At 37.0% G+C, this 12,667-nt stretch overlaps 9 protein-coding genes across 9 annotated transcripts; 5 read left to right on the plus strand and 4 right to left on the minus strand.

Annotated features, from left to right (window-relative positions):
• Positions 1 to 83: 83 nt before the first annotated feature.
• MGM101 (Mgm101p) lies at positions 84 to 845 on the plus strand (the record flags this gene model as incomplete). The annotated part of the gene is made up of 1 exon (XM_062955794.1): positions 84 to 845. The coding sequence occupies one exon, from the start codon at positions 84 to 86 to the stop codon at positions 843 to 845; it is 762 nt and encodes a 253-aa protein (XP_062812361.1).
• Positions 846 to 1,019: 174 nt separating this feature from the next.
• PRCAT00005704001 (uncharacterized protein) lies at positions 1,020 to 1,619 on the minus strand (the record flags this gene model as incomplete). The annotated part of the gene is made up of 1 exon (XM_062955795.1): positions 1,020 to 1,619. One exon carries the CDS (start codon positions 1,617 to 1,619, stop codon positions 1,020 to 1,022), a length of 600 nt encoding a protein of 199 aa, XP_062812362.1.
• Positions 1,620 to 1,933: 314 nt separating this feature from the next.
• TOM20 (Tom20p) lies at positions 1,934 to 2,461 on the plus strand (the record flags this gene model as incomplete). Its single annotated transcript, XM_062955796.1, has 1 exon — positions 1,934 to 2,461. One exon carries the CDS (start codon positions 1,934 to 1,936, stop codon positions 2,459 to 2,461), a length of 528 nt encoding a protein of 175 aa, XP_062812363.1.
• Positions 2,462 to 2,872: 411 nt separating this feature from the next.
• EXG2 (glucan exo-1,3-beta-glucosidase) lies at positions 2,873 to 4,312 on the plus strand (the record flags this gene model as incomplete). Its single annotated transcript, XM_062955797.1, has 1 exon — positions 2,873 to 4,312. The coding sequence occupies one exon, from the start codon at positions 2,873 to 2,875 to the stop codon at positions 4,310 to 4,312; it is 1,440 nt and encodes a 479-aa protein (XP_062812364.1).
• Positions 4,313 to 4,409: 97 nt separating this feature from the next.
• On the plus strand, positions 4,410 to 5,489 carry HOM6 (homoserine dehydrogenase; the record flags this gene model as incomplete). Its single annotated transcript, XM_062955798.1, has 1 exon — positions 4,410 to 5,489. One exon carries the CDS (start codon positions 4,410 to 4,412, stop codon positions 5,487 to 5,489), a length of 1,080 nt encoding a protein of 359 aa, XP_062812365.1.
• A 27-nt stretch (positions 5,490 to 5,516) lies between these two features.
• IML1 (Iml1p) lies at positions 5,517 to 9,806 on the minus strand (the record flags this gene model as incomplete). The annotated part of the gene is made up of 1 exon (XM_062955800.1): positions 5,517 to 9,806. The coding sequence occupies one exon, from the start codon at positions 9,804 to 9,806 to the stop codon at positions 5,517 to 5,519; it is 4,290 nt and encodes a 1,429-aa protein (XP_062812366.1).
• Positions 9,807 to 9,976: 170 nt separating this feature from the next.
• SNO1 (putative pyridoxal 5'-phosphate synthase) lies at positions 9,977 to 10,672 on the minus strand (the record flags this gene model as incomplete). Its single annotated transcript, XM_062955801.1, has 1 exon — positions 9,977 to 10,672. The coding sequence occupies one exon, from the start codon at positions 10,670 to 10,672 to the stop codon at positions 9,977 to 9,979; it is 696 nt and encodes a 231-aa protein (XP_062812367.1).
• Positions 10,673 to 10,911: 239 nt separating this feature from the next.
• SNZ1 (pyridoxine biosynthesis protein) lies at positions 10,912 to 11,790 on the plus strand (the record flags this gene model as incomplete). Its single annotated transcript, XM_062955802.1, has 1 exon — positions 10,912 to 11,790. The coding sequence occupies one exon, from the start codon at positions 10,912 to 10,914 to the stop codon at positions 11,788 to 11,790; it is 879 nt and encodes a 292-aa protein (XP_062812368.1).
• Positions 11,791 to 11,880: 90 nt separating this feature from the next.
• On the minus strand, positions 11,881 to 12,453 carry PEX22 (Pex22p; the record flags this gene model as incomplete). The annotated part of the gene is made up of 1 exon (XM_062955803.1): positions 11,881 to 12,453. The coding sequence occupies one exon, from the start codon at positions 12,451 to 12,453 to the stop codon at positions 11,881 to 11,883; it is 573 nt and encodes a 190-aa protein (XP_062812369.1).
• Positions 12,454 to 12,667: the final 214 nt, after the last annotated feature.

The raw sequence follows: 12,667 nt of genomic DNA on the forward strand, positions 1-12,667 counted from the left end.
TTGTAGTATTGATATTCGTTTACGCCAACAAAAATGATAATCTTACATTGAACTCACCAACTGAAAGTTGGCTGTATTTCATTATGATAAGGTCATCTCCTATCATTTCATCAGGAAGATTTTCCTTCCGTACAAGTCATTGTATCTGGATAACAAGAAATGTCGTATATAAACCCGCTTACAAATCTAATTCTGCGGTGAATACTGTCACGGAGTCTGCCTCGAAAGACGCACCTCAATCGACGAACCCATTGCCTATCAACTTTAAGGATGATCCCAATAGCAATCAGATTGGGGTATCGAATGTTTCTGATAGAATCAATTGGTCAGACTCTTTTCATGGGTTAGGTTCTGCACCTTTTCCCAAAGAAGTGGCGAACATTTTGCTTTCACCAATTGCTAAAGACGATATAGAGATAAAACCTGATGGCCTACTCTATTTACCAGAAATTAAATACAGAAGGATTTTAAATAAGGCTTTTGGCCCGGGTGGATGGGGTTTAGCACCAAGAACGGAAACTAAAATTACACCCAAACAAATCAGCAGAGAGTATGCGTTAATTTGCCATGGGAGACTAGTAAGTGTTGCTCGTGGAGAACAAGATTATTTTGGTGGCGAAGAGAAGATAACGACAGCTTTGGAAGGGTGCAAAAGTAATGCCCTAATGAGATGTTGTAAAGACTTAGGAATAGCCAGTGAATTATGGGATCCATCCTTCATAAAGGAGTGGAAAAAGACCTTTTGTGATGAAGTTTTTGCGGAACACGTCGTGACAAGAAAGAAGAAGAAGCTTTGGAAATTGAAAAAAAATAAAACATTAGATTATCCTTATTCAATTGTATAGTCAACCATATTTACGCTTGTGTAATTAGATACCAATACTAATGCTCCAATACTTTTACGAATATTATACATTTATGTATGAAGCTTACAATTCCAGAGAAAGCTAATCAGTCCAAATATGAAATGCATACTAACTAACAAGAACTAGGATAGCTTCTATCTAATTCCCAACCAATCAGGGCTTGAATATGCCACGACCAGCTCCTAACTCTTCGACGGTCTGAGACAACGGCCTTCTTCTCCAAACATCCCAAAACTGTTGCTTTTCCAATTCCTGATCTGTATTTGCCTTAACGTGTTTCGTATCTCTGCCTCCAAAACTTGGAGATTGAGCCCAATAGGCATGGTCTAAAAGTGCAGTCACAATAGCTCCGGAGATACCTGTTAAGACTTTGTGTCTGGCGGGCATACTTCTGAACCCGACGGTCAAACAGGCCAAGTTACCAGTACCAACTGCCCAAAATGTATTCCATGCATCATTCTTTTCTCTTATATTGGTAACAACACCTTTTGTAGCAGTCGCAATGGTAGTAAAACCAACGACTGTAAGGGGTAAGCCTAGCTTAAATGTAGTTCTTTTCCATAATGCTAACCATGCATAAGCTCCTACAGTTGAATAAAACGTGAATTTGAAAACCTGTGTTGTTTCTTTCTTTGTATCAACTGGCTTCCATGGTGGATATGCACTAGCATTGGCGAAATTCACAAACGGAGTTGGCCATTTGAATCTAGAGTCTGGATACTGCTTAGATTGTTCAGATGCTTCTTCAGCCATTCTTTCTAATGCTAATCCCTAAATGATTTTGAAGGATTGGAACTTCTTTGGCTTACTTCACCCAATAATGTGTCTCGCTTTTTCCTCAATTTCAACAGGTTTTGTGCTATTATTTGGCACGTGTAACAGCATGTGACACTTCAATTTGTGTCACTTTCCGGTGCTGGTGAATACATCAAAATTTTTCAAGCTTAAGAATTAAGTTGATGCCGAGTGGCTCTTTTCCATACACTCTTTGAAGTATTCAGAAAGTATTTTGATTTTCCAGATTATTAATTAAAGCTTGTACATATAACTTATAGTCTTTTGTTGAAATGGGTAAAGGTGGTATTATTACAGCGGTTGCTGCTACTGCGGTGATCGGATATGCAGTGTATTTCGATTACACTCGTAGACACTCCTCAGACTTCAGAAAGACATTGAAGAAGAAAGCAGTTAAACAGCAGAAAGTTGCAGAAAAGGAGCAGGAGGAAAGCAAAAAGTCAAAAGTGGAAACCATCAAAAAAGCATTATCGGCTGATTTAGAAGCTAACCCAATCCCGAGTGACTTGGCAGAAAAAGAAAACTTCTTTATGCAACAAGTGGCTTTAGGTGAACAGTTGGCTACTACTCCTGATAAGAAGGTTGATGCTGCTTTATGCTTTTACAAGGCCTTGTCGGTATATCCGAATCCAACCGACATATTGGGAATCTATCAAAGATCTGTTCCTGAGGATGTATATGAAATGGTAGTGATGATGATAGCAGTTCAACCTCCTAAAGCAGTGACTAATATCTTAGGTGCAACAGGCGCTGCCGCAAGTGCTCCTGAATTTAAACCAAGTGAAGCAGATTTGGATTAGAAAGCTACTGTGAGATGATTGTGAATGGGAAATGTAAGAAATTTATGTGGGTCTGGTAATAGAATTTTCAAAAATTCATTCTGATTGTAATGTGGTCTCTTGACTAGCTTTGTATTCTCAGTTTTTTCTTAAAAGGTTGGTATAGTGAGCTGCATTATATTTGTTACATTTATACTTGAGTATAAATACAGAGGGATATTTTTGCATATATGTTATTTTATTACTATAATTTATATATATCAGGAAATAGTCTTACACGATGATTTTATTTAAATCTTCATATGTCAATTTGAAGGCTGTAAAGTGCGATTAGTATATGTCGCGAAAGATTTCATTGATTTCATGCTTGAATTATTGGCTATGCAAATTTGTATGTTAAAATATTAAACTATATGGACATTACTTGATGGGATGCGTTGGCAGCAATACTTTCGTTTAAATTTGCTTTTGATTTTCCATCTTTTTATCGACATTTCCGAAGCAAGCAGTAACGCATCGACTGATATTATTCAACCAAAATTTACGTCAAGAAACTTTGACTATAAAGGAGTAGCACTTGGAGGTTGGCTAGTTTTAGAGCCATACATTACGCCATCGTTATTTCTATCATTCAATACTTCAAAGAATGCTAGCGAGTCAGATATTCCAGTAGATGAGTACCATTATTGTAAAAAACTAGGGTATGATGAAGCTAAAAAACGCCTCACAAAGCATTGGGAAACATGGTATACAGAAGAAGACTTTGCGAAGATAAAAGATTATGGTCTCAACATGGTCAGGATTCCCATCGGGTATTGGGCATTTCACAAAATGTCTGGTGATCCTTATGTGTCTGGGGCTCAACGTTATCTTGATAAGGCATTAATTTGGGCTAAGAAGTATGATTTAAAAGCTTGGATTGATCTACACGGTGTCCCAGGATCTCAAAATGGATTCGACAATTCTGGTTTGAGAGACATTGGATATCCTGGATGGTTTAACAAAACGGAACATATCACTTTGACTGAAAAGGTTTTGCATCAGATCTTCTCTAAATACGGGAATCTCAACTCGTCTAAAGAATACGAAGATACAATATTGGGTATAGAAATTGTGAACGAGCCCCTTGGTGCCAAGTTATCAATGCATAAGTTGAAGAGCTTTTATGAAAAAGTCTATGAAGATGCCAGAGCTACTCAGGTTGTCAATAATACTTTTGTGATTCACGATGCTTTTGAAGCAATTGGATATTGGAATTCGTTTCTAACTAATGATGACAAGAAAAATAGTACAACTGATAATTACAATGTCCTTATTGATCATCATCATTATCAGGTTTTTTCTGTTAACTCCCTAAATTCGTCGATAAACGACACGCTACAAAGCATCAAGGATTACAGTTCATCCATTCAAACTGAAATGAAACACCATCCTGCAGTAGTGGGTGAATGGTCGGCGGCATTAACTGATTGCACTCCTTGGTTAAACGGTGTAGGGCTAGGCAGTCGTTATGAAGGAACTAAACCTTATACAAATGAAAAAATTGGATCATGCTCGAACATAAACAATTGGTCTTCTTGGGATGCAAAGGTCCGAAAGAACTATAGAAAATTTATAGAAATGCAATTATATGAATATGAGAAGCAGACGAAGGGCTGGATTTTTTGGTGCTTTAAATCAGAAACTAGTATAGAATGGGACTTCCTGCGCTTAGTTGACTTGAATTTAATGCCACAACCATTGAACAACTATACGTACATAATAAATGGTAAAGATACTGACTCAGGAAAAAAGAAAAGCTGTTCACCTGGTGCATCAAGTGGTATCTCGTTGGCCTTAGCTGCCTATATGCTAGTGTTTTTATGTATTTAGATAATCTGCTTATATTCTCGTTTATCACGTGTACGCTTGAACAAAGTTGGATGTGAATTGAAAAATTCTTTAATAGAGTTAACATTACAAATAAATCATGTCTAAATCTGTTAATATTGCCATCATTGGTTCAGGTGTTGTTGGATCAGCATTCATCAGCCAATTGAAAAGTTTAAGAGCTCAAATTAAGTTCAATGTTGTGTACTTAGCGAGATCATCAAAGGAAGCTCTTTACAGTGATGACTATAAGCCAGTTGACTTATCAAGCTACCAAACTGCACAAGCAAGGCCATTATTGGAGTTAGATGGATTAGTCAACTTTTTGAAAGCTTCATCTAAACCCACGATCTTAGTGGACAATACGTCTAATACAAGTATTTCGGAATATTATCCAAATTTCGTCAAAGCGGGAATATCTATTGCTACTCCTAATAAGAAAGCGTTTTCCTCGGATTTGAGTTTATGGGAAGATATCTTTAACAGCTCTTCTAATGGAGGTGGCTTGGTTTACCACGAAGCAACAGTTGGTGCCGGATTACCAATAATCGGTCCTTTGAAAGATCTCATTCTCACTGGTGACAAGGTGGATAAGGTCGAGGGAATTTTTTCTGGAACTTTGTCTTACATATTTAACGAGTTTTCGACTCCTGATTCTCATTCTCAAACAAAGTTTTCTGATGTCGTTAACATTGCCAAAAAGTTAGGTTATACAGAGCCTGATCCTAGGGATGATTTGAATGGTTTAGATGTTGCGAGAAAGGTAACAATATTAGCAAGAATTTGTGGACTTGAAGTGAAGTCTCCAACATCTTTTCCAGTTGAATCCTTGATTCCAAAAGAATTAGAGAATGTCAAAAGTGCAGATGAATTCTTGAAGAGATTGCCTGATTTTGACTCCGAAATTCAAAAACTTAAGGACGATGCTTTATCAGAAAATAAAGTATTAAGATACGTAGGAGAAATAGATTTCAAAGAAAAAAGGGCCTCAGTTGGTATCAAAAAGTATGGTTTTGATCATCCCTTTGCATCTTTGAAAGGCAGCGATAACGTCGTATCGATTAAAACAGAGAGATATCCTAATCCACTAATTATCCAAGGTGCCGGTGCTGGCGCGGATGTCACTGCTCATGGAGTCTTAGCAGATACAATAAGGATTGCCGAGAGAATTGCAAATTAAAGCTTGTAATTTCTACTTTTGATTAAATTATATATAGGAAGGTAAGATGTCCGCATCTAAAATGTTTTCTTGCTCTCGAGTTGATGAGGCTGCTTTCGCTTCCCGGAAAAGTTGACGCAAAAAGTCTTTATTTTTGCAAGCGGAACTAAAGTCTAACATGATTTGTTGAGCGTCAGGGTCTTGAATGGAAGATACATTGAGCCTTTTGATATGATAATTATTCGGCGCTAAAAAGAAATCACCTTTGGTTCGTAGTTCAACAATGTAGTAACCTGTCGTATGTATGAATTGAGCATATCTAAATGTTGGCTTTCCCCAGCTGTAACTTGTTTCGATATTTTCTTTCTGAAAAAACACAGAAGATCTATTATCTAACAAGAATCCCGATTTTTTCAATAAATATAAATGATATTGAAATATATTGTCCTTTAGAACCGCCGAATTCAGGAATTCAGGATCAGTCCAAGGATTCAATTCCAATTTTAACTCAACATAAGAATGAAACTGATTCGTAAAAGGAATTGTACACAATTCTTCCCAAGGTGTTTCTATTAGTTTGAGTCCATGTCTATCGCACAATCTGCTCCAATTGTTAATAGTTTCATCGATGAACTTTGAAGTAGTATTTAGCCACTGAAATCGAATATGATAACAATGTTCAGGATTATGCACCCTATCATAGTGCACTGTTACAAGCTCGTTTCGGAATGATTTTTTCAACGGATCAACATTGAATTTGACCATTCTACTTAAAATAAACTTTTTCTTGGACTTTGATAGAGAGGAGGTCTCAGATCCAATAGAATCTTGCGCCAAGTATGGCGACCTTTGCAGCTCATTATCCGAACTTTGTTTTGCGTTTGATGAAGTCTCGCTATCCTTAATCTTGTTAAACCAACTAGTCTTCTCAGATTTATTGCTTTTCTCTCTATATTCGTCTTCAAACTCATAGAAATAATGGCCGTCTAAGAACCCATGTCTATTTTCAACATGCTTGAACAACGCCCTATCCATTAAATTTTGTCCGTATGCTGTAGCTTGATCTCTGTTATCAATGTCATCGAAACCTTCAATCAACCATGAAACTAGCTCGCTGCCGATAAAACAATGAGGATGTGTTTTGAAGTGCCACGTTCTATCGACAAGCCTCAAGCCTGTAGCCAGATCCTGAAGCGCCTGACTCAACAGACTTAGCTTTATGTTTTTATTGAATCTAATGCTGTCCGGTAGCATCAACGGTGGTTGATTTCCTGTCATATCATAATTCTCAGCTTGTTCATTTAAGAAATCATAAAGATTACCAGTGTAAAAATTAATATCAGGTAAAATTTCTTCTTTTCTGCCACTTTTCTGCTCCCTTATATATTTACCCCTTTCTATGATACCAATCAATTTCCGTAGACCTTCCACTCTTATTTCTTCGTCAGTCAATTTCTCATTTGAAATGTAAAACGCATTTTTAGGAATTTTAGATGGAACAACGACAAATTTCATTTGATGAAAGATCTTATTATCATCAGGAACCGAATCCTCATAGCCTGCAAGGAATTGATCAAATTGATTCCAATTATACTTTTTCGGCTTCGCTTTCAAAATATCGACTTTCGCAGGACTGTACTCTTCCACATAACGGGTTCTAATCAATGGTATATAATTTGGTGATGGTCCAAGCTTAATTCGCTTTTCCTCCAGGTTTTGGATTTTACGATAAAGTTGAATATTCAAATATCCATTATAGTCACAAGTAATTCTGTGGATCTCTCCAAGCAATGACAAATATATTATTGTCCCATAACAACTTCCTTTTGGAAAATATTTAATCAACTTTTCAGCATTTCCTTCTGGTCCTCTCTCTGTCTCAACTTGGACAACCTTTTCATTGTAGCATATTTGAAATCCAAGTAGCAACCTCAATTGAATTAGTTCTCTCATCAACTCGCTGGTAGTACCGAGTTCTAAGTAATTTTCATCATTCAATATAACTGTATAAATTTGAAAGGTATATTCACATTCAAGTTGTTTCGTTGTTGGGAACGCAGAAACGGTAATTGGCAACACAGCTGGAGACTGGAATGACCTCCATTTAATTAGCCTTCTCTTCACATGGGTAGGAAAAACGTCGTTCCATCTGCCATACTTGAAATAGCGAAGAATATCTTTCAGCGCATCCTTTGATGGATTATCAATGTCAACCCATAAGAGGTCTGAAACATTCTTAGGTTCTGGCTCTACAGAAGACTTCCTGTGATTTTCTATTCTAACAGCATCCCTAATTTTATGCTCATTATTCTCATTTTTGTTGACGGCTGTGACGCTAGAGCTATCAGTTTGTCGGCTCTGGATTCCCAAAGGCTTAATTCTATTGATTGAGGATGCTGGTGTAATACTCCTTGACTTTGAAGATGGAAGCAGGCGAAATTCTTCCGTGTTTTTGTTCAAGAAGTATAAAGAAGAGAGGGCAGTTGCATCCGTATTTGCAACTGTTCCCAATACGGACGAATTAGTAGTTGAAACATTGGTTTTTGCGGTACTATTTTCTCCACGAGATACATTGATCAATGATAATACAGAATTTAGACCAGGCAGCCCAAGTTTGGAAGCATTTTTTATAGCTTTTGAAATGCCTTCAGATTTATTGATGGTATTAATAGGCATGAAAGCCTTTTTGTCATAATTCTCCATAGCTCCGACGACGGATTTCGCATTTTGAAATACTTCAAATCTTGCTAACAGAATTTCATTCCCATCGTTTTCCATTACGCCCATCATTTGCAATTCATATATTTTACAACGAGGAATCCATTGGCTCGTGTGTCCAGGATTATCGCGGTAAAACGAAATATAGCACCAGTTTGGTACTGAGTGACATATCTTACCATTCATTGAATATCGAAAGAGAGGTACAACATGCAATGGAGGTTGGCTCAAGCAAATTATATCTAAAGCATTATCTGAGCTTCCCATTTTCTTACTAGTCTTTAGTAGCAAATCATAATCAACATCATACAATCCGGTACCTGGAGTTATAACAACAAAATGTGTTGATGTGTGCTTCAAGTCGGTGTTTTTGAATCTATCGGTAACCATTGTCATACCCACATTAATAGCTTCCAAAATGTTACCTTTTACAGAAGGAAGCGATTCACCTTCGTTGATGTAGTAGTCGCCTTCTGTATTTAGCATTATATCTCTTTTGAAGTTTGCAAACTCTAGACGTAAATTCGCCATAATTTTGTCCCAATGATATACACTTACTTGATCCACTACCACCCTAAAGTAATCTCTTCTGTTTTTAGGTCTTTCGCCCTGGCACAATGAGATCCAAGGTGTATTTGTGAGATCGACGCTAGTGAAAAGAACTATTGATATTGAATGATGTGAGTTTGAATCTCTCCACGTCTTAAATATCTTGGGGAATAAATTATTCACGAGCTTATGAAACATGATTTCCCCATTTTCTTCAAAGTGCCACATTTCTCTAGACAATTGAATTAAAAAGACTATATTTGCACTTTCAGAACGAAACACAACTTTGGTTTTATGACTAATAAAAGCTGATAAAATCCTCCTTCCGTTTTTGTAAATGTACTTAACTACACCTGTCCTACTTCCTAAGAACGTTAATCTCTTGCTTACGTAGCAACAGGTATTGACAAGATTTGAAGAAAAGGCCCACATTGAATCTCTGGAAAAATTGGTGTCCTTTATATATATCTCAATAGAGTCAGCTTCAACGAGTGAGATGTCCGAAACTTTCTTTATTAGTACCAAACTCCTGGGTGGTAAATCCATTAATTTTTGCAAGGGATTAGATATCAAAGATACCTGAAAGTTATATTTTTGTGCCTGTTCTGTGTTGTCTTTCAAAGTTTGATATCCAATTACGAAAACTAACTTCTTGACCTTCAGAAGAGTTTCTAGTTCGTATACATCACCAACTTTAGATCCCGGCAAAGCATTGGAATCTATAATGACATCTTCATCAGATGTCCTTAGCTCGTGAAACCATACAGTGACCTTCACAGGTTCAAATGTATCTCTTAAATCTGCATAGCTTATATCAGATATCGATGTACTTCTTATGCTTTCCTTTGGTGTAACCTGACTTTCTGTTGGTTTGTCTTGAACATGGAGATTCTCTCTTGATCTCTTCCTGCCGACGGTCAAGGTAGCACCAGCATTTTTGTTTAATAGAGCCTTCGAACCGATATTCAAATTAGGATAGTTTTTTGATACACTATCGGACTTAGTCTGATTGCTTGATGTTACTCTGGTTGCTTTAGAATTAGACAGATTATATATTCTAGCATGTTGCATGTTATTTGCGGTCAATTGTTTCTTGCATAGAGAATAGTGTGTCTATATTGCTTTACTATTGCCTGTATCAACTATTTCAAGAAAGTGATCCAATTTCGCATTTTCATACAGACGATAAAAACTAAAAGATACACTATTCTTACGTCTCTATATGAATTGAGTTGTAAACCTTATCTTAAAGATTTGATAACGAACTCATCTATAAACCATTTGTGAAACCGATGGTCGTCGGACAACTCTGGGTGGAAAGATGTGCCTAGTATATGACCTTGTCTAACGGCTACGATGAAACCATCAGAAAGTTTACAGAGGACCTCTAAGGGAGAGATGTTCCGCTTTTCATTAGCTGTATATATTATATCACGAACTTGGTTTTCTTTCTCCTGATGTGATTGCAAGAGCTTAGAGATAACAGGTGCTCTTATGAAAACAGTTGGAAACTCTTTTACACTGGGTATAAAGGATGATAGGTCCAAATCTATCTCAAAAGAATCCAATTGCCTTCCGAAAGCATTTCTTTTGACTTGAATATCTAATCCTCCAAGTATTTTCTGGTTGGGTTTTCCATTTACTACCTCTCTCGACAAGAATATTAACCCTGCACAAGTTCCCCACACTGGCTTTTCTGAATTGACGAATTTCGAAATAGGATCTAATAAACCATTACTTTCGGCAACCAAGGACATTGTCGTACTTTCTCCCCCTGGAATTACTAAGGCATGGCATCTGCTCAATTCGCTGGGCGTCCGTACTTCAACAAACTCAAAGTCATAATTTTCATACCCACTTTCTGTGGATTTCTTGAAATAAGTAATATGTTCTATAAAAGCGCCCTGAAGAGCTAATACCCCTACTACAACTTTCATGTGTAATAATACCTGTTCTATGATTTCAAAGAACCAACTAAGTGCCTTTATATTTGATAATAGTGGTCAAGATAGCTCATTTCGTTTTGACTATATGACTCCGATTCAATTGACTTCTCTCCATTTTTAGGAAGGAGTCATTCTAATTTTTTTAAGGTGACTAATTTAGTAGCCTATATAACACTAAAGATGTAATCTTTCTGTCGAGGGAATATCTTGCTCTTGATAAGTAGTAAAGGATGACAGATTTCAAAATAAAAGCAGGATTGGCACAGATGTTGAAAGGAGGTGTGATTATGGATGTGGTCACACCTGAGCAAGCCAGATTAGCTGAGAGAGCTGGTGCCTGTGCAGTAATGGCATTGGAAAAGATCCCAGCAGACATGAGAAATTCAGGTAAGGTGTGTAGAATGTCTGATCCAAAGATGATCAAAAGTATTATGGAGACTGTGTCAATTCCGGTAATGGCAAAGGCTAGAATTGGACATTCTGTAGAATGTCAAATTTTAGAAGCGTTGGAAATTGACTATATTGATGAAAGTGAAGTATTGACTCCAGCCGATAAGTCAAGACATGTCAACAAACGTGGATTTAAGGTTCCTTTTGTATGTGGCGCGAAGGATTTGGGAGAAGCTTTGCGCCGCATCAATGAAGGTGCTGCAATGATTAGAACCAAGGGTGAGGCAGGTACTGGTGATGTTTCAGAAGCAGTGAAGCATATAAGTGTTATCAATGAAGAAATCGAAAAAGCTGCTTCGTTAACTTCTGAAGAAGAAATTCAATCATACGCCGATGAATTAAGAGTACCTGTAGAATTGTTGAAATTGGTAATAAAGGAAAAAAGATTACCTGTAGTTAACTTCGCTGCGGGGGGTGTTGCTACTCCAGCTGATGCAGCCTTACTTATGCAACTAGGCTGTGATGGTGTTTTTGTTGGTTCGGGTATTTTCAAATCCCAGAATCCAGAAAAATTGGCCAAAGCTATTGTGAATGCCACCACAAATTATAAAGATCCCAAAAAATTATTAGAGTTTTCGACAGATTTAGGAGAACTCATGTTTGGCGTGAGTATAGATTCGTTGCTGCAAAATGAAAAGTTATCTTCGAGAGGCTGGTAATGGATGTTATATTATATATTGGCCCTCTACAGAAAATTCGAGAAATATACTCGTATTTATGATTCACCTTGTGTTAATGTCATAGTCTCATTATTTGAAGAACAAAGGAGAAACCTTGGAATAAACGTCTTCATTATTTTGATCAATTGTAATTATCTCCTTCACGAACCTATTCATCTCCTGCGGTATTGTGGGGAGACCTAGATCATCCAGACAGATAAGCAATAAATCAGGCTCAAGGCTTTTAAGAATGCTGAAATAGCCTTGAATGTTGCCACATTTTAAAAGTTTGTAGTTTTGAATTAATGTCTTCGGTAAATTGTAATTGTTCTCTATGTTGCATGCCAAATCTTCAACCGATAAGTTTGGTGGTAAAATGAAAGTGACATTCTCGGAATTCACTAATATTTCATTCAACGGGAGCTTAGAATTTAAAACTGAATGTGACAATGTTAATGCTATGGATTTATTTGTATACTTTCTCTTCTTGTTACTTTCTGACGATGCTGTTGATCCTATAAAATAATTCTCATAGACTTTATATGACAAAGTTAAAACAGACGTGGCCACTAAAGCAGCCAACCATAATTTGGGGTTCTTCTGGCCCTTCTTTACATTCATTTTGAACTCAATTTGATCGACGAAACTATTGCTTAGGCGCATGCTTAGTTTATATAGAGAGGAAAATGTTGAATGTCCGTAAATGGAGAATTGAATCACCTGATTAACACACTACTCGTAATAGATATATCGAGATTAAGCCGGGGGTAGCTGTGAGCCCAACAGAATTATATGTGTATAGATCTAATTTGCAGCAATCCCCTTAATGTCTAAACACGGGGCTCTAAGATACCCCATAATTACTGGCGATACTACA

This window comes from Priceomyces carsonii (genome assembly GCF_900007245.1).
Source record: "Priceomyces carsonii strain CBS4050 genome assembly, scaffold: Debaryomyces_carsonii_scaffold_6, whole genome shotgun sequence".
Lineage (NCBI taxonomy): Eukaryota > Fungi > Ascomycota > Pichiomycetes > Serinales > Debaryomycetaceae > Priceomyces > Priceomyces carsonii.